The sequence below is a fragment of the Osmerus eperlanus genome, chromosome 8, assembly GCF_963692335.1.
Source record: "Osmerus eperlanus chromosome 8, fOsmEpe2.1, whole genome shotgun sequence".
Classification (NCBI taxonomy): Eukaryota; Metazoa; Chordata; class Actinopteri; order Osmeriformes; family Osmeridae; genus Osmerus; species Osmerus eperlanus.
Window position 1 is genome coordinate 2,138,709 of NC_085025.1, and position 25,062 is coordinate 2,163,770.

Consider the following 25,062-nt stretch of genomic DNA (forward strand, 5'->3'; position numbering starts at 1 on the left):
GAGAGGTGCTGGGAAGAGGGTCTCTCCTCTCTTTAAGGCTGTTCTGAGCTATGGTTCCTTCCTCCATCCCAGGAAAGGTTAATCAATTCTGGATGATGAGCCGTAAAGGGTTTAATAATGCAGTCATTCTTTAACGAGCGGACCTGCATACTTGCACAGGAAAGACCCATTGTTTTAGGCCACGCCAACGTTCCAATTACAAAGCACTCAAGCATTCCCTAACGGCCGAAGGAGAGAGGGACACACAGAAACTCGTGACCAATGAGAAAGGCCCTTACTACAGCTAGATTATTAACCAAAACTAAAAGGAGAGAACACATTAGTCCTGTCCTAGCTACTTTACACTGGCTCCCTGTTACCTTCAGAATTGACTTTAAGGTCCTTTTCCTCACATACAAAGCTCTACACGGACAAGGACCTAGCTACTTTGCTAACTCCTTTATAAACTACACACCAGCTAGAACACTGCGATCATCAAATGCAGGCCTATTAGAGGTCACCAGAAGCAGTCATAAGAAGATTGGTGATTCGGCCTTTGTCAATTACGCCCCAAAACTATGGAACAAATTACCCATAAATATTAGGGAAGCAAACACTCTAGACATTTTTAAAAGACAGCTTAAAACCTACCTTTTTACCAAAGCATTTAAGTAATTTTATCTCAAAAGGGTTTTCCTACTTTTTAAAGTTGTTTCCTAGTCTGAGAAAAGACTAGGTTCAGTAAAGAACCTAGTCTGGGGTTCTTTACTGAAATGAAGACCTCATCAACTATGTGTTGGAATTCGTACCAAAGAGTAATCTCAATGATAGTGAAATTCATCAATAGTTGCTTTTCTAGAACGTGACAATATGGAAGTTCAGATATCTGCAAAAAAAAAAAGGAATGTAAAAAAAAAAAAAAAAAAAAAGGCTGCTTAATGTGAACTTAGCAAATCTTTCAGCGAGACTGAAACGTTGTCTTTCCATTATCCCGGGGAACACCTTCCTCTATTTCACAATTGCTGGCGGCTAAATATTCCGCAGGGTTAACATAGCAATTGTCTATTGTCAACATGCCACGTGTAATTATAAGTCGCTCCGAGAGAGCATGTGTTAATTGTTTTTTTCCTCTCTACGTCCTTGTGTCCTTGATGAGGCCACCCTCGGCACATTCCAGCGTATGTCTCTGTCACGAATCGTGTCATCCAACATACATCATCTGTTAGCCGAGGTGTCCTCAGCTGGCTAGCAGCCTCTCTGTCTAACCTCTTGGCTCCTTTGGCAAGGTTGTATTGATATTACTTTCTCTAAATTACTTGTTTGCCTATTGTTCTTTCTGAAGGCATGTGCTACGCTGTTCAGCTGGTTGTTATAGGAAGCCCCAGGCAGTGTACAGTTATAGAATAGAAAGGGAGTCCAATCGGAACCTATAGACTCAACGTTGCTACTGGTGAACTGAAATAGCTTCCAATTATAGCATTTAGTTCGTTCTAGATTTATTAACTAGTCTAGCGACTTTGTGCTACTTTGGCCATCTCCGTTTTCGTTGTTGAGCAACAGTAAAATAGCAGCAGCTATACGGACCATAGTCAGTACGGCCTGTTAGCTAACTCTGTTTTATAGGTGCCCAAGTATGAAAGATCAATCTTGTTTTTTGAGTACATGGAAAGTACGAATCAAAAAATAGTTTTAAGGAGGGTGCCACCACAAAATATAACATATGATGGATGACAGTCTCCTATGAGAGTGAATGACATGCACTGCTTCTCAAAGCATTATCATCATCACCAGCCAGGAAGGCTTGACTAATAATGTTTGCAGCCTTAGCTCTCAACACGCACATTAAATTGATGTGTAATGTGCCAAATATAAATGTTATGGATAACATCAACCTACAATCATTAAGGCCAAGTGGCATCATTAGAGTAGTTAAGATGTGAGGCGTCCCAATATTAAACTGCACTGCATATACTCCATGAGCCACATATTATACAAAGTGCAGAAGATTATTAACATTAAACACTAAACTGTATCCAGAATTATTTTCTCCCCATACTGTGTATTAGGAAACATTAAAAGACCAAGGAAATTTTGATGAAAATGTACACTCATAAAAGCAATTCCAGCCCACACCAGCATACAAAAGTAATAAAAAAAGAGTTTATGAGCAGTAGATGATGGGGGGGGGACTCTAGCTGTTTTTCCACTGATCCAAGGCCATTTTATAGCCTGCTTACCTGCTTGACTGGTGGCGATGCTGACCGCAGCGAAGAGACGCTGCGTACGGCTGAGGTCCGAGACGCCGTTGACCGCCTCCACCTCAAAGGTGTAGTTGGCGTGTGCCAGGAGGTCCATCACCGTCACATAGGTGTCCACTAATCCTGCCTGCTGGGGCGAGTACCCCACGTGGCCTCCGCACGGGACACACTCCTCCGGATCCCAGCTGCACCGCCGGCACATAATCCTGTAGGTGACGTCGTTACGGCCCCCGGTGTCGGCTGGTGGGCTCCACTCCAGGCTGACGGTGGTCTGGTTGATGTTGTAGACCAGGTTCTGTGGCGCAGAGGGAGGTCCTGTCAGGGTGGACAATGAGGGAGCCAGAGTTAAATAACAGAGTGCCAAGGAAAGTGACAACCCACCGTGTTGCACTGACTGGATCTGCGGTTTCACCGTTCTTTGGAAATGCCATGGGACGTGCCAACTCTATACCCCTCCGAGCCAAACACAGACACTCAATTATAATAGAAGTCAGATCCTGAAAAAGTAGTTCAGGTGTGCCGTGAAGGAGTCGAACCCGGGCGATGCCAAGGTCGTTATGGTCGAGTCTGCGCGGCGCAGCAATTTATGGGATCTATTAATACTGCTTCAGACATTTAAATACTTTGGACCCGCGTTTGGAAGACATGTTGGTTTTGTAGCAATTTATTCTGTTGTAAGTCTCCTCATTCTGAAATGGATAGAGAAAAAGTGATTTGAGACTGTCTGACAGATATAAGGTACTTGCTCTCTTTCTGTCTTCCGAAAAAACTATTATACTCTAGTGTGACTGGGCTTTTTTTCAATGAACCGAGGAGGCTGTACACATAAAGTTGATGTTTTTGGAAGAAAAAAAAAGGTTGACGAAAGTGTCTCCTCACAGAATTTACTGGCGCGATTAAAATCAAAGTTATTGTTTCACAATAGCTGCCATGTGCAATACCACAGAAGCTAAAACCAGCACACACCCTATGAAGTCCCAAACCTCCACACGCAACACAAACAGCTCACTGTGAATAGCTGCAGAGTGGAACTCATCGCGTAAAATAATGATTCATCGCATAAAATAATGATTCATAAAATCGCTACGTCTATCATTCAATCGCTAGGCTCAGTTTTTCACGACCCAGATGCGTATGTGAAAGAAACCGAGTGCTTGTTTTCTTTCCTCCTAATGCAGAATAGATGATGGTCTCTTTATGTTGGTTTAGGAGCGCAGTTAAAACACATTTCATTCTTTCACAGAATAAAACTGAGCCGTTTCATTTCCATTTCAATGCTACGTCTAGTAAACCCTGGAAAGGGACTCATCGGCCCCATTTAATTTGACACATTTGCTTACAAATAGGTAATAAATATGCATGGACCAAAAACTACAATCACAGCATTCTGACTCATTAATACAGCACTTAGTTGCTTCCCTCGTTGCTCCCGTTAGGAAGAGCGGGTCAGGGGGAGGCATCCATATTCATGGTTGTCGAGGGAGATGCCGCAGAGACGTTGAGCTCTGTGAAGATGAAAGAGCCACCTGTGGTAGGTGAAGAGGAGGGATGCGACTCAGCCATGTCACTGACACTCAACCCTCTCTCTTAATCCTCTCCAGGGACAAAGACACACACACACACACACACACACACACACACACACACACTCCTCTTCAAGGGGTGCTTTGCCTGCTTCTCCATGGCCACAGTTACCAATAATATCTCATATTGCTCTCCCACTCTCATTTGGGTCTCAGGTGTCAGAGATCAAGGCAGTGATTTCTCGGATATGAGCAGCAGGAGAAAATGACATTAAAATGAAACCTGGATAGATGTGGCCTGCCTCATTGTCCTGTTTTTTCTTTATTTTGGAGATTAGCTACAGTACACTGTGGCCTTCCTCTCCTGGTCATACCGCAATACACTTTATTTGCTGTTCCACTGCCTGTCTTTCTGCATGAGGAAGAGTCTCTAACTCTGTGCTGGTGGATCCACAGTTCTAATCCCCCTCACACACACACACACACCTGCAGCTCACAGACGCGACACAACCTCAGCCTACATCGTCTGTCTGCTGTACCTCGTAGCTCCAGGGCTTGTCGCTCTCTCTTTCTGTCTCTCACTCTCCCTCTCTCGTTCTGTCTTATCTCTTCGTGTTTTCCCCTCTCACCCCTCTTCCCAGTGAAGTTTCATTTCACGGATTAGCCTTCCATAGCCCTCACAGTCTGAAACGTCTCAATCACATACTTGCTTCTCTCCAACACTGCTGTGTGTGTGTGTGTGTGTCCTTTCACCTCCTTCGCATGCTGTAATACAGCTCACTTTACCAGACACTGAGTGAACCTGTGATTTCCGTGCTGTATGACTGTCCCTGACAGCACATTCTCACTCCTCATCGCCACCACATCACCCATACAGGCCAAAAGATCGCTTCTGAATCAAACAGATTTACCAATTACTTCATATTAAAAGAGCCACGTCTAACTCTTTAGTTTGAGGGCTAGACTTCTATTTGGGTCATCCTGCTGAGCCTGTAAATCCGCTCTTAGGAGAGAAGAATCCAGCGCTTATCTGCTCTGAGAGGTGCTCTAGGCTGTTCTAGCCTTACACGGCCTATTAGAAGTCTGCTCACTAATTGGAGGACTGGGAGGAAAGGGCTGGCTGGGGTGACTGGTATTCAAATCACCCATGAGGTAATCCCTAATCTACAAACGTGTGGTATGACCCTTAACCCCACCCTTACATTCTGGATGCCGCAAAAACCTGTAGGAGTCAAGCCATGCGGAAGGAGATGGGGGGAGTAGAGGGGTGGCAGGGTTGGGGCAGCCAGGGGTGGGGGGAGTAGAGGGGTGGCAGGGTTGGGGCAGCCAGGGGTGGGGGGAGTAGAGGGGTGGCAGGGTTGGGGCAGCCAGGGGTGGGGGGAGTAGAGGGGTGGCAGGGTTGGGGCAGCCAGGGGTGGGGGGAGTAGAGGGGTGGCAGGGTTGGGGCAGCCAGGGGAGGGGGTTGTGATAGGAGAAGGGCCTCCTGCGTTCCTCTGCACCCCGGCCGTCCCCTAGCAACTACAGGCAGGATGGACACTTCGAGGGATGTCAACTTGTTGAGGTGGCAGATTTTAGCAGACCAATGTGGGGCGGGGGAGGGGAGCGGGGGAGGGGGGCTAGGAGAGGGGGTGCTCACAACTGCCCTTTTCAGACCCTGCTAGCGCCAGCACTGCTCACAGCTGTCGCATGATTGATGCCCACTCCCGGACCTGTCAACGTCTCTCGTCTTCTCTTCGCTTCTGGAAAAATGCTCCCAGCCCTCCACACATACCTCATTATCTCATGGGTTTGCATAAGAAAGGAGAGAGCAAATATTGTATACAACATTAAAAAACCTATCTTCCCCCCTCCTCGACATGCCATATGTGCAACAATGCATCTGCTAACATCTCACTTGGTTTTCAATCAGCACTAGCATGCTACGTACCTCTGTACTAATGTCCACATTACAACTTTATCTCTTTTCTCTCCCCAATCGGAGGCTGAGAGGCATAATCCCTGCTGCAGACGAGATCTGTCTCACTGTTTGTCTAAGGACTAAGATATGGGAGCTTTACAAACTCCATTTAAAAATCTGCCAATCAAACTATTTGCTCAAACAGCATAAATTCACTTTCAATTGCTATACAGTTCCAGTCCAATTCAACCCCCCACTAAGAAAAATCGAATTACCATTGGTCACAACAACTTAGTCCAATATGAGGTGATTTGTAGATTGTTGATGACAGTCTGATATCAGTAATCGTGAGCAGGAAACAAATGCAACAAAATACCAGTGGAACTGCAACCACACTGATTATGTAACGTAACTCGTAGCCACGAAGGGCCTGGGGGGGGCCTAGGCTATGTCTGATTGCTTAAAAAAATTGATATTGTTGATTGATTTTGTCATTTCTTTTGTGGCCCCTTCATTTTAAGATGGGACCCCCAAAAATGTAAGTTCTGGTTATGCTACTGACAGAAAGTAACAAAAAGTATATGTTTGGTTCTCCTTCTACAGGAGAACTCCTGCGGTTTGCCCTTGGTCAATGTAACAAGCAATTGCAGAGCAATAAAGAGAGTGTTTTCATCTCCAGACAGTAAAACTACCTCCGGGCTTAAAAGGACAGACTTATGGATTCGTCTTTCATTAAATGATCTGAGTGGTTTTACAGTGATGGTGGGAATGTTACTTTCCCTCCGGTTGCTGACTTTGGGTGGCGAGTGTTCAGAGAGACAATGTGTTCTGTCCTTGTTTGACTCGTAAATGGAGATTAGACAGACATTTAGGCACAAGTTCAACCAAGAGACCGTAAGACGTTTTAAGCGAACGATAAGCTAATTTACTCCTGATAAATCAGCCTGTCAGACAGTAACCGTTTCTCCAGATCCCTTATTAGCAGAGTCCTTGCTTGCACCAGCCTCCAAAGCTGTTACTTTAGCTTAAGTCTAATTTCTTTGTCCTAGTGTCCTCTCTCTCTACCTCCCCCCCCTCTCACTGTCTTTATACCCCACTCTCTCTTTCTCTCTGTCTCTCTTTCCCTCTCTCTCTCAGTGTTTGTGGAGGTTGGAAGCTGCTGTAGCTAAAGTGGGGGCAGTGCTAAAAACAGCCGGTGGCACTCCCGAATGAACCTGTTTGGAAACAGATTTAAGAGCAAATGAGCCCCGCCTTCTAAAATGAATCCCCTGGCCAGTGTAAACAAGTCATCAATGCATGTCACATAATTGCAACATTGGCCAGGACACATGAAGACAGAGGGTGCTGCCTGGTTTGTCGCTGACTGTAATTGCAATCTTTGAGACAGGAAATGGCAAATTGCTCCTCTGATCATTAGCTACCAGCGAAGCTGTAGAGAAACATACACACAGACATGCAGGCGCACACACACACACAGACAGACACGCAGGCACACACAAACATAATTATAAAGACTTATTGTGAAGCTGGGCAGCAGCATGGCTCTGGAACGGAAGAGGAACAGATCTCCAGGACGAGAGTGTGTGTGTGTGAGAGTGTGTGTGTGAGTGAGTGAGAGTGTGTGTGTGTGGCGGAGCAGAGCGGGGTATAGGCTACAGAATGCCACGGTACTTACGGGTACAGGCTACAGACGGCGGGTCGATGGGAGCCCGGTAGTAACCGTCCTCACAGTCGCAGCGCCCGGAGCCCTCCCGGTCGTTAAAGCTGTGTGCAGGGCAACGGGAGCACTGCAGGTCCTGGGATGACGACTTGTAGAACCCGCGGCCACAGGCTAGGGTTAGAGATGGAGGGAGAGAGGAGAGAAAGAGAAGGAGAGAGAGAGGGGGAGAGAGAGAGGTTTTGGTTCACACTTGAATTCTCATTATAAAAGAGGGCATGATAAAACAGACCATTACACTTGTGTTCCTGCGTGAGGACGGTGTGGAAGAGCCCACCCCTCAGGCTTCTTCACCAGGCTTCACTGAGACGCTTAAAACACATCACTAATGTCGTGCCAAAGCATTCACAGAGGTAAAAAACCTGAGGCTTATTAACTAGGGAGTAGAAGCTGGGCTGTATTGAAATCTGTTGGGTCCCACGATCGCTAGATGAGTGATTTTATTTTTAAATAAAAAGTGTCTTCAGGGAAATGTCCTAAAAAAAGGCGCACTGTGCCAAGTGTTAAGATAACAAAAAGATTACAGACAAGGTAATAGAAAACTAAATGAAAATGTTCACCTTCCATTTTGTAGAAACTAAAAGTAATATGTTATATAAATGCATATCTTTGCACATATTCAAGGGGGAAAGAGGGTAAGCTTATGTTTTAAAATGAATCAATTACAATTTGGTGTATTAAATTTGTTCACATCAGGAACTACAATAATGTAGGATTAATTTATCAAACAAATCTTCATGTTAGAAAGTTAAGAAAATGCACAAGCTTCCGTCCAGCAATAATCAAGACAATGTTAATCTGAGAGAAATTCCACTGTAACAAATAGGCCAATTCATAGGAGGGGCTTTGTGAATCACATGCATTATCCAAATTCACTTTTCAGCATTAGTGAATAGGGAAATGTCTATTTTGGGGCTTTTTTTCATCGCAACACTTCCAAGTCAGATAATCCACAGAGCCCTGGTGTTTGTGGAAATCCAAGTTTAGCTGATAGAAAAACTGCAATCTAGGCCACATGATTCCTTATCCAATCTGCACGGAATCTATACTTCTGTGAAAAGCTCTGCATAAAAGCTATCAAATTATAAATAAAAAAAATGAATTTTCACGAGCCATTGCGGAAATGGGCAAAAGGAAATGGGCAAGGATTTTCATACGAAGGTCCCTCTACCTGATCTGAGTAACACAATATTTTTAAGGGGTTAAAAATATTTGGCTATACTTCTGTGACAAGTCTCGAAACTGAGAAAAAAGGTTTCCTCATTTTAACACCTTCCTCGTGAGATGAGGATGTTGTGGGGAGAAAGTATCCACATTTCAGCAACATGAAAGCCTTGTCACTCTCTATTTATCTCACTGCTCCAGTCTGGTGAAACAAGATCTTTTTTACTGAGAATGAAAATAAATGATTTTATCTCTAATATTTCTTTACCTTTCGAGCTAGTAATTGAAAACAGGATTTTACACCAGTGAGAGGTACTCTGTTATGGCTAGGGGTCGTGTTATGTTGCCTTGCAAAACAAAACAACATGCTCTTGGCAAACTCACTAATCATATCTAGGCCATTCTAATTGCATTGATCCCTTCGTAACATTAGACTTTCGGTTGACTGTACGCACACTGTAACCCAAGTACATCTCTATTCTCTGATATCATTATGTAAATAATTCCATAGATGGCAAAAGTACACACATCCTTCACTCAAGTATAATTACAGATACTCATGTTTAAAAAGAAAAGTAAAAGTTGTAGTTCTGAATACACTTTTTCACTCAAGTTAAAGTAAATAAGTGTGGGCTCTGATATATACTTAAGTAAAAAGTAGCTATTACTAGTACCATTATTCCTTCACATCCTATTAATACATTAATACGCTATAAAAAATATTGTTTCAGCCTTTAGAAACTTTTTGTTCACACACACACAGTGAAAGGAGAGGAGAGAGAACTGAGGAGCCTAAAACAGAATAGATTAAAGCAGAGCAGAGCACAATTACTCATCAATGATTCAAAAAAAAAAAAAATATTAGAAATATTTTTCTCAACCTGTAGAAACTTTTTTTCTAAACTTTTTTTGAAAATATTTTTTTAACCTGTAGAAAATGTTTTTCAAAACTTATTTTGGAAAATAATTTTCAGAGCTTTCTAAACTTACTTTGAAACTCCTCCCCCCCCCCCAACCTTTCGAAACAGGAAATGAAAAAAGTCAAGCAATGACAAGAAAAAATATTGATCATGCCATCAAACACAGATTACAATTTTAATTAACGAGCCTGGCTTTAAAATGTAACAAGTAGAAAGTACAGATATTTGTGTTAAAAATGTAAGGAGTGAAAGTAAAAATTGTCAGAAAAATTTATAGTGAAGTAAAGTACTGATAAAGGAAAAATCGACTTAAGTACAGTAACAAAGTATTTGTACTTGTACTTGACCCTCTGCTGCAAGTTAAAGATTGGCCAGGCAGGCCGTCTGATAGGTTTGTTCGTCCCACCATGCATGGCTGTTTGAACATTCTGATAAGCCAACATGTCTGTTTGCCTTTGGGTTTGGGGAAGCGCATCTGCTGGGTGGCCAGCATGTGGAATGGAGAAGCCCAGCTGGGCCCAGGGTTCGCTCCCACTGCGTCTGCCTCTCTGCCAGCTCACAGGCTCACCAGAACCACAGCGCTAGCAGCCCCGGCTTAGCCCCAGCACAGGCACTGAAAACGGGAGGGCTTTCAAATGGCCAAAGCTACTCGTCATAGCATCAATGCAAACATCGTTTGTCTCCGCCGCAGTTGACTTTTTGTTTGTTCGTTTTTTGTGACTGCCCTGTGTTTATCAATGTGTCTGACCAACTTTGGCATCCGGAATCGTTTACAGAACCAACAAGGCGGCAAATTAGGCCCCGGAATCGAACAGCTGTATGAAATGGCTAGCTAACCATTTCTGAATCTCCACCCTCCTCCCCCGTCTCCGCCACTCGCTCTGCACTGACTGACGTGCACAAACACAGACATCCAAGAACCGCATTCCTGTCCGAACAGCACAGACGCTGTCGGTCATTTCCCGTTGCACAACAAACTGAAAACACAGTCATACTATACACTGTTACTCTGACACATTATGACGCAAAGCTGCGTGATAGTGAACGATGTGTTTTTTTATTTTCTCCCTGAAGCAACACCTTGCTCATGAGAAAAATTCCGATGTACAATTATACTGGGTTGAATCCCAGCTTGATGTGAGAGCCAACAAGCCGAGCCTCTTGCCGAGTACTTGACTGACAGTGTTCCACTGACACCATAACACTGCATGCATCTTTCTGTCCACAGGCTGCCCTGTAATGTCGAGTGACTAACTTAAAATTAAACTCTAAAGAGGGAGTACCAGTAAAAGCCTGTTTTTGTGATAGCAGCAACCAGATAAAGGAAGCGTAATGGACTGTGGTTTTTGAAACTGGCGTGGTAAAACAGAATGGCAGACAACAGCAGCCTCATTTACCCAACTGCGAAACGACCGTGTCCTTAGGGAGCACGGCTGAGGCTAGGCAGAGAAGACTGAGGACACACAAGGCTGGCATTCCACAGGGCTCCTTAGAAGGCAACAGAGCCAGTATCTGTAATTTCCCTTCCAGTGGTCAAGCGCTCTCATTTAGCCATGGGGAAAAAAAACAGGCAGCAGTCAGCATTTATATATTGTGTCGATGCAAGAGAAGGAAAGCCCTGAGGACCTTAGAGGACCAGTAGAGGACTTTTAGCCAGACGTCCCTGACAAACAAATGGTTCAATCCACGTTGGGATCCTCACTGGATGAAACAAAGAGGCATGTGTTATCTTGGGTAGACATGCATGAAAAACAAAAACAAAACAATTCTCCCTATTTTTTCCCCAAACATATTGGTTTATTTATTTTCCTCATAGCCCAGCTTCTTAACATTCTTGAATTGCATCCAACTGCTTTCGCTGTTTGGCAATTGAATGAAAATCTAGATGAGGGACAGCGAGAGGGGAGGAAAAAAGGTAAAGGATGGATGAGGTCCTCAACCCGGGGTGACATTTTGTGACAGCCTGACATATCACTTCCTGTGGCCATTCCATGATAATTATTTCCAGTGTCCTGGTGTGACGCCATGGCACTTTCCCCTCAGTTTATCTTCCTTCTTGATTGACAGATCACATTTCATAGAGAGCCTTGGAGCTAGCGTTACCTGGCCTTAGCTGCTGGTGTTGTTAGCGAGCTAGCACGACAACACTTTACACGTTCTTTACGAAGCCTCTGAAACTGGAAAACAAGTCTTGTCCTTGTTAACCCTCACATCTAATCAGGCTGGTTATCCTTATCAACTATTGATGACAGAGAGCGCTGCAGGGTTGGAGCAGGCAAGGGGTAATATTGAGTTTCTCCAACATCTGTCTCTGCGTACTACGGTCTGTGCTCAAAGAGATGGAGGAGTCGAGGGCTTGGACCGTAGTGGGAGAGAGGAGGCCAGCGCTGTGTTTAAGTTCTCTAACCCAAAATGAGATGGACTAGTGAGGGCCAGGCTGTCTCTATAGGCCCACCGTGATGTGCCCTGTCAGGGCAGATCCTCCCCCTGACCGCCCCCCACCCCCTCCAGCCTGATTATGTGTTAAATCCGCCTGTGTGTGGGGATGGATGTGGAAAGAATGTGGCTGGTCTGAGACCCAGGGAGCACACGGGGAGATAGCACCCCATTAGAGTGATAAAGGAGGCATAGGAGGAGGCCAGGCGACAGACCCAACACACAAGCCTCGCCACTGATGAATGCCAGGTGGAGCAGGTCAAACGCGATAAAGGAAACTGTTTATTTTCTTATTTCAAAACGCCACTGCTTTCCTTAAACAGTCGCCGTCGCCCAGGCTGCCACTGCACCAACGATAGGGAAATGTTTCTGTAAATATCAAGTATAAACACAGACCTGCAAAGATTGGAAGCTTGCAGTGGGTGGTTTTCATTAGAACATTTCCTGTCAGTGTTTTTTCCCTCTTTCGTTGTCTTGTTCTGACCTCAAATGCTTACTTGTCTGGTTATAAACCATAAATAAATCCACTTCTTATTCACCCTGAAACTTACTGTTTAATCAATTCCATTACACTGCTATTCAATGTTAATTTCTTCATAAACATTCTATGCAAGTTATTTAGAAACGCCCTCTCAGTGTTCATAGAGCCGTGAAATCCTATTTAAAATGTCAGCATTTGGTCAATATTTGGGTTTTATACTCTGGGCATTCAATAATAACTATGACAATATGTTACGACTGGAGAAAAACGTCAATGGTTCTCATGAAGCGCATTAGTTAGTATTGCCTAAAGGGTGCATGTGTTTTTATGATTAGATGTGACTTGTGTTCTTTCTAAACAGTGGACCTAGAGTATATGGACATCCATCAAGCTGAGGTTTGTGACATTTTCTGTACACTGAACAATGACAGCATCTCTTATACACCCTAAAGCCCTGTGGTATTTCCTATACTAACTTTGCTCCAGTTGATATACACAGAGAGCAACAGGTGTTTTTGCCCCCCTCCCTGAAAAAAAGTAAGGTCGCTTACTACATTTTTTCAAATCTCCTTTTTCTACACGTAAAGACAGAGGGACTGAGCTCGACAGCTGGGTTTTTGCCCTCAGACATGTTAATCTTCCACCTTACAGAGAAGAGGCACCTACACAGCTCGTAGAAACAGTGGCAGAATACACAAAGGAGAGGATGGAACTGAGGCCCTGCTGGAAGCCTCTTCGCAGGGGGATGGAGATAGAGTTTCAACATTCAACCCTTCCAAACAAGCGGATTTTAAACACCTACACCTCCCGTGGGCTTCGGATGGAAGGGATCCTACAGAGAGGCCTACGGCAGGAGGGGGGGGGGGGGGGGGAGAGAGAGGTTAAAGTGTCTTAGCAACGACAGATTAAATGGTTAAAAACCCAAAGCTATCATATTGTCTGAAATACTCCCGCAGCCCACAACACATAACGGAAGGGCTCTGTCTGGCTAGAGTTCCACTACCAACATACAGACAACTGTTCCATTCATCTGGGGTACCTGTGCTTAGGGGGAGATAAGTAGCTTTCCATGAGAAACAAAGAGAAGATTAGCATTCCCTTACACAGTGTTGGAGGGCAGAAAGCTTTGCCCTCTAAGCAACAAAAATCCCAAGGAAGTGTCTGGGCGGATGTACAGAGTAAAGATCAAAGCCAGCGCTTGATTAACTTACGTGAAAGTTTATTAAGTTATGCTTTAACCTGAAAGAGTATCTGGGACTTGGCATTGCATGAAGCTAGGTCTGTTTGGGCTTTGATAGTAAATTAATTTACAGATCATTAAGACGTAAAGTAAAATATGTATTTCTCCAGTTATATAATTTAGACAAACTGATTCAACTAACATTCCGCAAAAGCACACGGCACAATATTATCCCTGCAATTATGGCTGAATACATAATTCTTTGACGATCCCATTTTTGTTGGCTCAAGTTAGTCATCCCTACTGCCAAGGAAATATCTTAACCCTCCCTCCTTGTTATTCAAATGTCAAATCTGATGCCAAGAGATCAGTGTTCATCTGGAAAAGAACAGATTCAAGAAATACTACAGCAGAGGGGTCCCCAAGCTACGGCCCGTCCACACATTTTGACCGGCCCTCTGAACAATACCAGAGACATATTTAGAAATTTTTATTTTAAATATGCCTATATGTTTTAATCATATCTGTATTTGATAATGAAGGTTGGCTTTCAAACTAAAATTTCCCTTAGTTATTAGATATAAAAATGTCCCTTAGTTATTAACTATAATTATTAACGTAAACAAAGTATTTGTTAGATTCACCCACCAACAGAATGGTACATTCAACATAACGTTCCAACGTGATCGAGCAGCGAGCCAGCAAGAAAATTCAAAGAGACAACAAAATGGCCAGACCGACCCCGCCCCACATTAAAGAAAAGACCTTGCAGAAAAAAGTTTGGGGACCCCTGTACTACAGTGTTTTTGGGGGGGATACTTGGGATATGTAAATTAATCTGCTAATCAACATATCCAGGAGTTTCTGAAACCCGCTCAAGCGTTTACAGATAATGAGGAGGAAGAGAAGCTAACATCAGTCATAACTAGTTCCAAAACTTTACTCAGGACATCTGTTACTGCGGCACTACACCCTGCGCTGCGCCTGCCGCTGACAGAACAGCAAATAAAGGAACAATAACCCCAACACCTGTTTCCTCCCTCAGCTATCTAACTGATTTACTGCAGGGATTCACAGATGGAAAATGAAGGGCATTTTCTGATTAAATCCCTGATATTACAGTTTTTATTACTCCCCTTCTGTCTCAGCAGAAACTGAACCCCATGTCCACACGGAACTGTTAAGTCGCTTTCCTCAGAGGTCTTCACTTCTTCTAGTGGTGTGGAGCTGTTCAAATGAATCCTCGGTGACATGGAAAATGGCCTTGTCTAATCGTCTTTTGTTTAGTTCATTTAACTCAGATGGCGGAAGGGGAGAGAGCATGCAGGGGCCTGCTCCGAGGCCAGCGTAAACGGAGGATGTGGTCAGCTCTGAGGACTGAAAGACATCTGAGTGGAGGAGAAGAGACTGTGCTGTTCGGCAGATAAAAGCAGAAGGTCCAAAGGTCTTTCCAGACCCAACAGCCCCCTGCAGCCACAGCGAATCAGCACTGAAAATGTCCTCAGTCAGCAACTGAGCGTAATCTCCAGATTTTGCCAATGCCTAACCCCCATCACCCGCCCCCTTCAATCCCCATGCTCCCACTACAATGACAGTTAGAGTGAACACGGAGACAATGTCAAACCAGCCGCTAGCGCGTCCCTTATGTGGTTCAACCCCCATGGCCTCCAGCGACATAAAAAGGCGTGCGCTTGCCTTCAGATTCCCGTGCCTGTTCACACAGATCTAGGCACGGCCCCCCCACACTGGGGCTGGAAAGCAATCGATCCACGACCTAAATCTCCCTGCTACTGTTAGCTATTCGTTTCACACTGATGAAAAATGCTGATGGCACAAGTCATAACCCAGATTATTTGTATAACTCGATCTTGCCATCTGAATAGGTGTTAGGCACTGCTTTGTTAATAAGAACAGATAAATAAAAAAAAGATTCAAATATCTGCTGTATACTGAATATATTGTGAACATAAGCCTTATGTTGGGTGACCTAGCTCAGAAACCTATGCATTGCTTGCTGCTTTTATAACATCCATCTGTGCTGTGCTTTGGTGTGCCGTGCATGTAAGAAGAGTTTCTTCTGCTTCTCATTAGTAGACTTGGAGAGCTATAATAAAAAGGTAATTATCCTTTATGTTGGATCCAATGTGTTTTGCCCTTTTAAATATACACCACCACTTCCGAATGAGAAATAAAAAAAAAATAAAAAAAAAGGTTTCCTTGGATACAAAGGCTCCTTGAACCCACTGGTGCCAGACGGACATTCTGTGGGATCCTGCCGTCGTGTCAACACGTCAGATTAAAAACAAATGCTTCGTTCAACCAGAGGTTTCAACGTGAACCCCATTGCCTTCTGGTTTGGTAAATATAACTTTCAAAGTCATATTATATAAAAATAAAATAAAGAACTGTGCATTTGCATTGATTCATATGCTTAAACCCAAATACAACACATGCACGACAAAAAAAGAAAAGAACAGATAAACCTGTTATGATTAATGTTTGCTCTCACGGTCTCCTTTTCATTTCAATAGTTATTATCTAGTGATGAAGTGGATTAAATGAGGGTCTAAAACACACCAAAGCTACAGCAAGTCTGCCTAAAGAAGACAGCACATTACCAGTTCCTGGTCATTGGTAATAGGTTTTCCTTTCACCTCGCTTGATAAGCTGCTGGAACTAACTCATGTATATATGAATATAAAGCAGTAACGGGCTGTGAAGACGCCAAACTTGTCCAGAAGACACTGTTGGAGGGAACTCTTTAGCCACTTGCTGAATCAAATGGAGCAAAACTGCCAATATTATCTGTGTATTAGGTGTTGTTTAATGATGCTACTTCAAAAGGGATAGGAACTGAGACACATTAATCATCAGTAACTGTTTCAGAATTGGTCTGTCAGGCCGAATTAGAGGCCTCGGTTACATTTCATGAATAGACAGAATGCAAGAAAACATTCTTTATTTTCACACAAACAAAGGCATTCTGTCGGGCTATGGCAAAGACGTTGTTGACCCAAAAAATAAGAGACCTTTTCTGTCAGCTGGCATTATTTCCAAGGTGACCAAAGGTCTCCTATTGGCCATGCATGAGGTCAGTGAATATTAACTTCATTTACACATGGCTGCAAACAAGGCCAGGCGCACAATTGAGGCTGGTCTCTTGTGTTCAGAAACAGGAGCGCCAGGACTGACAGGACACTGACAGGACACTGCCAGGACGGAAGATTGATGATCTCAGCAGTTGACCCTGATCTCCAGAAGTGACCCCTCCAACCCCCTTCTCTCCCCACAACAATGCCCCCCTCCCTACAAAGGCAACATCCCTCATCTCCACTTGCACTAACAGGTCCGGACGTCTCCATCGATCCCAGTTCCATACCTCGAGCAGTCACAGACTCACTCTCTATAGCTATCTAAACTGTGGCACAGATGTCTGTTTTGTAATCGCCGGGCCGCTGACTGGCTGGGACGGATGTGATCAGACAGGCGGACACCTCGTCACAAGGCAATGTCTTGGGCGTTTAGTGTTGCCGTCCCTGTAGTGAGCATGTGGGTGAAAGTGATATGCGACCAGGCCTGAGGTCTTAGCACCTTGAGAGGCAGCAGGGAGAGCCCTGTTGTCAGTGTGGCAGCTCCTCTGGGAGCTTTGCACACCGGTGGCTCTGTGCTTCAATCTTCCTTAAAGAGGAAAATCAATAACTTATTACATAACCTCACACTCTCCCCCCCCTCCCTGTCACACCCAGAGCAGGGAGAGAGGGAGCTTGGTATGTGCTTAGGAGTGCTTTGTAGCATGAACACCCACAATGTCTTCCCAGCGACTTGTTCTTGGTGTGGAAAACAGCTATATTCCATTCCATTCTAACACCGTAACTACACATATGTATTTCTGTCACTGGCTGAAGCTGAAATCGAAGTTGAACTGACAGCATGATAGTGCTAACTCACAAAGGCAAAGTTTAAGTGTCAAGTAAACATGGCAGGTCCCCTAACCACCACTATTCTACACTCTTGATCAATATGTTGTACAAGCTCTCTCTCTAACTCTCTCTCTGGTTATATATATTTCTATGTATTTAAATATATATATAACCAATCAATTACCAAACTTGTGAAAGCTGTCAACCCATGTTGGCTTAGATACCGTAGTCACAATGCCACAGCTGTGTGTTTCTGTGCTACCTGCCAGGTCAAAGAAAATGTAAGGAAAAGCGGTAGGCTGTAGAAGAATGCTGCTATTCAGTAAACCAGTCCAGGCAGTGACAAGACTACCTACCATCCATCACAAAATCATTTCAATCTTGAGTGATTTAAGTCCAGTCAGGTCCTCCAGGCGATTCCATTTGCATAATTAAGCCAAAGAGCAGTTGTAAAGGACATCCATTCGGTGAATTAAGATCCACACCTTATCAATCAGATGAGCGTCAGGATGCATGAGGACCCCCTGACTCCTGGCTTCATTTGAGATGCTAAGTGAGGCCTTGCCTGGGCCTGCAGCAGGACTCCACACACCTCCACTGTGGTCAACCCCAACAGCTCAAGCCACCCCACAGGGCAGTCACCATCAATCAGCCTCAGACTAACTTCTGTCTAAGTCCCTGACACTCAAGATGGATGATGGCAGTGCCTACAGCATGCTGTAACATTTCATTCATTATCTTGTTAGCATGTACAGATAGCGGTAGGATAATGCATGTTTTATCTGTTTGCAGCAAGATACAGGCCTCCCACACTTCTGGGAAGTTAAAGAGGTCAGCAGTTAATCTTCTCTCGTATGGTGGTTACTTAAAACTGCAATTATGTGATGGGCTCAGATTGGACAACATGCATTCCTTGGATTGAGCTGGACAAAGACACCAATGTCAGTCCACAAGGACCCTCTTTCTCTAATCGCCTCAGTGGCTCTATTTCAATAAGTGGCCACTGCTGAACAGGACCAGCAAATGAATGGACACTATTTTAACACCCCACAGTTCTATGCAAATAAACCCTGTGCAAGCTGCAAAACACTTCAAATGGCCTTTTTCAACACCCATTACATTGGTTCTCCTAACAAGTTGGAGGGAGGGAAAAAGACTGGCATTTAGTTCTGCAGGTTCTCTAAACAAAGAGTTAGAGAGAGACAGAGACAGGGCGAGAGAGGAGTGAGAGACAAGCAGTCCCTCTCCACTGACGGTGACGAATGAGTGGATCACAACACGTTTTGGGAGAGGCCTTCGCATACACAGAGGGGGCTTCTCAAATGACAAGACTGACAGCCCAACTCACTTGTTCCTCCTGCTCAATATTTCAGTGGCGGCCATTTTACAATTGCAGCAGGGGATACTGCAGATATTGAAAATGGGACAGTTGAGGGAATGTGTTTCTTTTATCTTTACAGAGAGACGTAGCATCGCAGGGGAAGGGCCACTAGAGAACTCTGATGGAGGACTGTGAGAACTAAAGCAGCTGTACTTTTACAAGGCCGGAGCTAGCTAGTCCAAGGTCAAAAGGGCAGGGTGCTCTGTCTTTTATAGGACATTGTTCTAGGTCTCCTTGTATTGGTGTTCAACTGATAGGAGCTGCTGGACTTTCTCTTTGATTTGCTCTGGGGAAACTACTGAATGGGCAATTTAATGTCACTGGGATCTCTGGGAGAAAGTGCTGAGGCTGCAGTACAATTCTCATCTTATTTAGATGAACTACCCCTTAATACAATGGTTGTTCACGTCCCCACGGAAATAAAACTCATATAGGTGTTGAGACGGTATTCCACATACACAGGCTGCTCTACGTTCCCCCAACAACACATCTTTAAAAGGAATTATAAACACACAGTTGATGCATCACATCTAAACTACCCTTCCAGTGGATGATTTATTTCTATAAGTAACCACAGCTCGGGTGTGTAAAAAAAAAAACTTTGTGAAACACCTTTTAAACAGAGGACAATGTTTCTAATTTTACTTTGAAAAAGCTCTAGCCTAATAATACACTGCGAGATCAGCGATATAAATCAAGAAATGTCCCCAATTGCTTTCCACCTCAGGACAGAACTGCTTACAATATACACTGTATGTTTAGTGCAGACTTTTTAAATTAGCACTAACGTTTTGCCACATTTGGGTCAAAACTTGTCTGTTTTGAATTATTCTTATACAAATAAAGCTATACTTTTCCAAATAGACATCTCAGCTCTGGTGGAGGACTTTGTTACATAAAAGCTATCCTTCCACTGACACATATTCGTCCTTAGACACATTCCCTTCAATTACTGCTGGTGGCTACCCCTTGTAAGCTGCTTAAATGGAGGTTGCCCATTTTGGAAGAAAAAAAAAATTGGCTGACAAGACAGCCTACTTAAACTCTGCGACCTAAGTGGTTCTTTTAATCCACGGTGATTTTTATCTCGCAAGTCAGTTGGCCATAGAAAATAATCCTTTGCTGCAATTTGGGTGACAAAGTATTTTCATGCTAATTGCCAATGCAACGTCATAGGACACAACCACAACTAAACGCATATCCACAGAGACCGTAATTGCGTTTCCTGTTAGGGTTTTTCATAAATATCCTGTGGTCTAAATGACACAGTATGGTGGCTATTTGTTTTCCCTCTGTCAGGGTGGTTTCGAAGGGGCAGAGGGATACTGAAAGATTGCTTGGACTTCCTCCAGACCTGTGTATTCAGCAAGTGATTGACTTGGCCTGCTGCCAGTAAGACACGGAAGTGGCTCAGCAGAAGAGGACCCAGCTAAACTGAAGTGCAAGTTATCATTTAATCCTTGTGTCAACAGAACTACAGCTATAAATTAAGAGCCTGGTAATCAAACAATTAGCAATGAATTCCAATTATTACACTGAGGATTTCCTACCCCAATATGTTATCCATCATTAGAGCTGTCAAATCAGCTAGTTTAATTCGATTTGCCACCATAACTGGCCACCGTGGACAATAGTCATTTGCCTGCTTTGCTTCTTAATTAAAACTTCAAAAGTACAATAGATTATTTCTTGTTTTGAGGTTAGCTGATCTTCAGCAGTTCTATAAAGCACAACAGCATACTTTAGTGAAAGGTTATTAAAGATAACTAAGAACAAAGATTTCCAGTTGCATATGAGCATGTACGCCCAATGAGCTACAAGTAATTAAAACTGCTCAACATTGTATTTGCTTATATATTAGAAGTTGGAATACAGCATGCAATTACTGAACTACACACAACAAATTAAAAAAGAGATAAAAACAGTAGTTACTTACGTTCACATGCATCGCCCTTCTGATGAAATCCTGCTTTGCATATACATTTCCCAATGGGCACCAGCCATTCTCCCTCAGCACTGCAGTGCATCTTGGGAGAATTTTCGGCCTCCTCCTCGGCATCACTTACACACGTGCCCTCGACCTCGACCAGGGAAGAGAACTCGGACCCAGTCACCGTGTCTGGGAACGTGGCCAGGTTCTCAATGATGGACCAGCACTTCTTGTAATAAACTTTGACAGAGACCAGAGCAATGCACGCCCCGACGTCCTGGAAGGCTAGGTAGAAACCTTGTCTGGACAGGGGACCAATTATGCGCACTTCAGTATTCAGCTTCATCTTCCTTTCCCCCAGGTCTCCTTGAGTGAAGCTTTCATCTGCAGCAATTGTGTCAATTTTCACGTATTGGCTCTCTCGTATATTCCTGCCAACTTCCGAATCAGTTTCCTGGTAGTACAAGTTGAACGTTTCCTTGCAAGTCCCAACCACACCAGGTAGGCTGTTACAATCCCTCAAGGTGAACTTCAGTTCCACAAAAATCCTTTGGGCATCGCCCTTCTCAATCCAGTTAGTCCGAAGCCAGTTATTCTGATTGGGCTCCATGACCTGACACACTTGGTATGTGCGTATTGGAGTGTAGTTCTCATCCAACCCACTGATTTCCTCCCACTGAAAGAAAAAATAACCGTTTTTATAAATACATATTAAATGCAGGGCCGTCCACAGAACAGCGGGGGGGGGGGGGAAGCGGTTTAATAATTTTCATAACAGGTCAAAGACACCATTTAAATATCCTCTTATATGCTTAATTTCTTGGGTGGTAAGACATGATATGATAAAAGCTGACTGGGTTATGTGTCAAAAGTCTAAATACATTGAATAGATTTGTATGCTATCTACCTTTAATGCTATATATTTAAGTCATTTACATAAATAGACATTTCGCACAAATGACCCTGCCTGAACTATGTCCTTCCAATTTTGTGAAAGACTTGCCTCCGGGATAGGCCTTACCATTGAGAGCATGAGCTAATCATGAATCATATGGACCGTGTCGAAAAGTTCAGTTCAAATAATCACGTTTGGACTAGTCAGCATATCGATGAGAGGCATCACTGGGAAAACTACCGGTATTGATGATTGAGGTTTGTAAGTTCAAAGCCCTGCAGGACTTACCCCACTCGGAGGATACGAAATCCACTCCAGCTCTGTCTGCTGCGCCTTGGAATCCAACAGAATCACTAAGATAAGAAAAACAGAAGCAGATGATTAAATATAAGTAATATTGTAAAGCTCCAGTAGACTATTATTGAAGCACACACATCTACACCCTCAGGGATCCAGCGCTTGACCCATTTCTGGCAACAATTGTGAACATTTCGAAATTGTATCTTTCACATTTGCACTGCTTGAAGTAAAAAACGCTTGAAAACATTTTTTTTTTTTTTTACAAATAAAAACGATGATAAAAGAATTAAGGCCAACTTTTTGTATAGGTACACCTGTTTAAAACGGGAACTACGAAGTACACTATTTCAAATCCAATTTGTATTTTTTGATAGGCTATATGGAGTACGCAGTCTAGGATGTTAGTACATGTCAAAAGAGAGCACCTGCCTCCGCGGAAATCTAGTACATTAAGAAGAAACATTTGCTGAAATGTCTTTTCAATAAAAGAAAGAGGTATGAATACAATTGAACGTAAAGATTTACAAAAGTGGCATCCATATTTGTTACAGAGGACACCAATTTCCTTTCTGCCACGAGAAACACAAAGTAGGCTAGCTTCCATGTAGACTACTTGGGAGTAACGCCGGGGCGGCTCGGGTAGGGCGCACTGCCTACGTTCTCTCACATAGCATATCCACGAAGAGTGTATTTTTGATAACAATTGGACATCTGGATTGTGTCAGATATATTCTTTAACCACTCACAAAACCTGTTGTCAAATTGTAGACAGACAAGTAGAAGAGTCGAAGTCTATTACTAGGCTATCCATGTGTATCCATAGCTTTTACATTTCCACATTCATTTTAATATTTAGTTCAGTTACGTTTCTGTTTTTCTTTTTTTAACCATTTTACATTTTGTTTATTAAGATATAACAGCCATTTTGGCAAGACGGCGGTAACCTTAGCCAAGTAATCATCCTCTTCAATGTTAAAAGTAGCCTACAATAGTGCGTTCTGGAATTGCAGCAAACCTGACTCTATGATCTACTTAAAAAGTAAAGAAAGGCCCGGTTGTTCTTGTAGTAGGAAACTGTGCTTGACTAGCTATATTGATTTTACCACTAAAGTTTATTTCAATTCATAGCCTACACCCAATTGGGACACGTTCTACACTCAGGCTTGTACATTGAAGTCAAAATATAAAGTAGTGGACTAACTGTGTCCCAACGAGAACCATTTCCTCTATAAAAGCCAATATTATATAGTTATAGTATGAACGTGTGCTTGGTCATAACACGTTTGCTATTTAATCGAAGGTGTATGTTTGAATTCAGAAACCCTTAATTTTATGGTTTGTTGCCATGCGTAAAACACTGCTACAACGGACCGCTTGTCAACGATCTGAAAGCATTGCGCACGGGGAAAACGGTAATTTACTGATCAAATGCCTTGTAGAAACGGTCACCGAGCTTGTCATTGGCTCCATGTGATGTATTAATTTTTGTACAATGCCAATTCATATTTTTTATACGTAGGCAACGATACTGTATAATCCGTTTGCTACTTATCGGCATTGGATATCACTTCGCAAAGCGACTGGTTCAGTTCTGGAGACATGCGGGGTGACAAGATGTTAGGAGAGAAAGAAACTTTATTGCTTACCTTCTTTCGCATTCTGTGCTTTTCCAGTGTCCATGTAACAAAATAAATGAAGGCAAAATGTAATCCACAAACACGGAATCGACCTGGAAGCCATGGTATAATTGGAAGTAACCTAGAGAGTATTCGCTTTTCCACCGTGGCGTGTGCTTCCCATTTGCGACGCTCTAACCAGCTCTATGTACAATGAACCACCGTTCCTTACTCAAATAGCATCGGCAGCTGGTGGGCGGAGATTGTCAGACAAATGATGTCACTCAGCTTGACTGGCAGAAGCGATAGCCAATCACAACACATACATAATTTTGGGGATAACCTCATAAACCAATGGACGTGCCCCACAGGACTAGTCCTTCAGACACGAAGCGCAAACCTTCTCAAGATGAAATTAACAATATATTAATATTTGGAAATGCACTTTTCTTTTCACTAAATCCCTCAGATCAATGAAATCAGTTTTTGTTTAAAGCAAAACCTTGTTTTGGGAATAGACTAAATTCTGTACACATTTACAAATACATATTTAGGCTCTAATTAAAAACAACGCAGCAATTGTCAAGAAAAAAAAGCGTTTTCAATGTACAGAATACAAATGTATCTTTCCGTGTTGACTCTGATTTGGTCACGTGATAGGCTGACTGTGTTTCATGTTTTGTCAAGTCCTATGACCACCATGAAGTGGCAGACCACAAAAGTACTTGCCAGGTATCAATTGCATTGAATATGCATGAGACTGAAGATCTATATTCTTCAAAATGAATGTAAAACGGCAAAACTCAGGACACAACATAACTGCAATAACAACGGTGTAAGTTGGGCCGTACGGCGTGTTGTTTGCATTTTGTCTGTTTGCGTTTTGTCCGTCCACAGACCCAAGTATTGTGTTTTGATGACAGTGAATGTTTGTCTTAAGAAAGTGACCTTCAGAAAGGGGAGCCCCACTGAGACAGGGCATAGGAAGAGATGAGTTGACTCGATTAAGTTGTTTTGCTGCATGAGAGACTTTTACCGTAAATATTGAACTGCTGGGGTTTTAAGTAACGCTACAGAATTAAGATAAACACAAAACATAATTAAAAAGTGTAGAGTTAATTTTAAGTCACTCAGATGACTAGGTAAATCACTCATAGATTAAACCATAAAATACAACTCATTAGCCCTTTACGTTATACAGCATTTGTTGCAGGTCACTAACTAATCTCCATTACCTCCAATATGTAAAACATCTGTAATTATGGCCCACAAATATTGATGAATAAACTATGTGTACACCATAACAGAAAGAAGGAAGACAAGGACTGACTTCAAGGTTTATTTACCTTTGTTTTCTGTTTGGCCTGTTTATTATGCAAATTATTGTTAATCCTCTTTACCCTTGACACATGCTCAAGTTCTGCTCTAGGCTGTATCTCAAACTTTTAGCGTAAAAAAAAAACTT

General features: G+C 43.1%; 1 protein-coding gene across 4 annotated transcripts in view; it reads right to left on the reverse strand.

Moving 5' to 3' along the window:
• The window catches only part of epha7 (eph receptor A7), a 58,277-nt gene extending 34,492 nt beyond the window's left edge, over positions 1-23,785 (reverse strand). For all 4 annotated transcript variants that reach the window (XM_062466969.1, XM_062466968.1, XM_062466971.1 and 1 more), the window contains exons 1-5: positions 23,628-23,785; positions 21,970-22,034; positions 20,793-21,462; positions 7,333-7,488; positions 2,217-2,552 (exon numbers count right to left, since the gene is read on the reverse strand). In XM_062466969.1, the coding sequence (XP_062322953.1) occupies positions 2,217-2,552; positions 7,333-7,488; positions 20,793-21,462; positions 21,970-22,034; positions 23,628-23,721 (1,321 nt within the window). In that variant the 5' untranslated portion in view covers positions 23,722-23,785. The remainder of the gene's footprint in view (positions 1-2,216; positions 2,553-7,332; positions 7,489-20,792; positions 21,463-21,969; positions 22,035-23,627) is intronic.
• Positions 23,786-25,062: the final 1,277 nt, after the last annotated feature.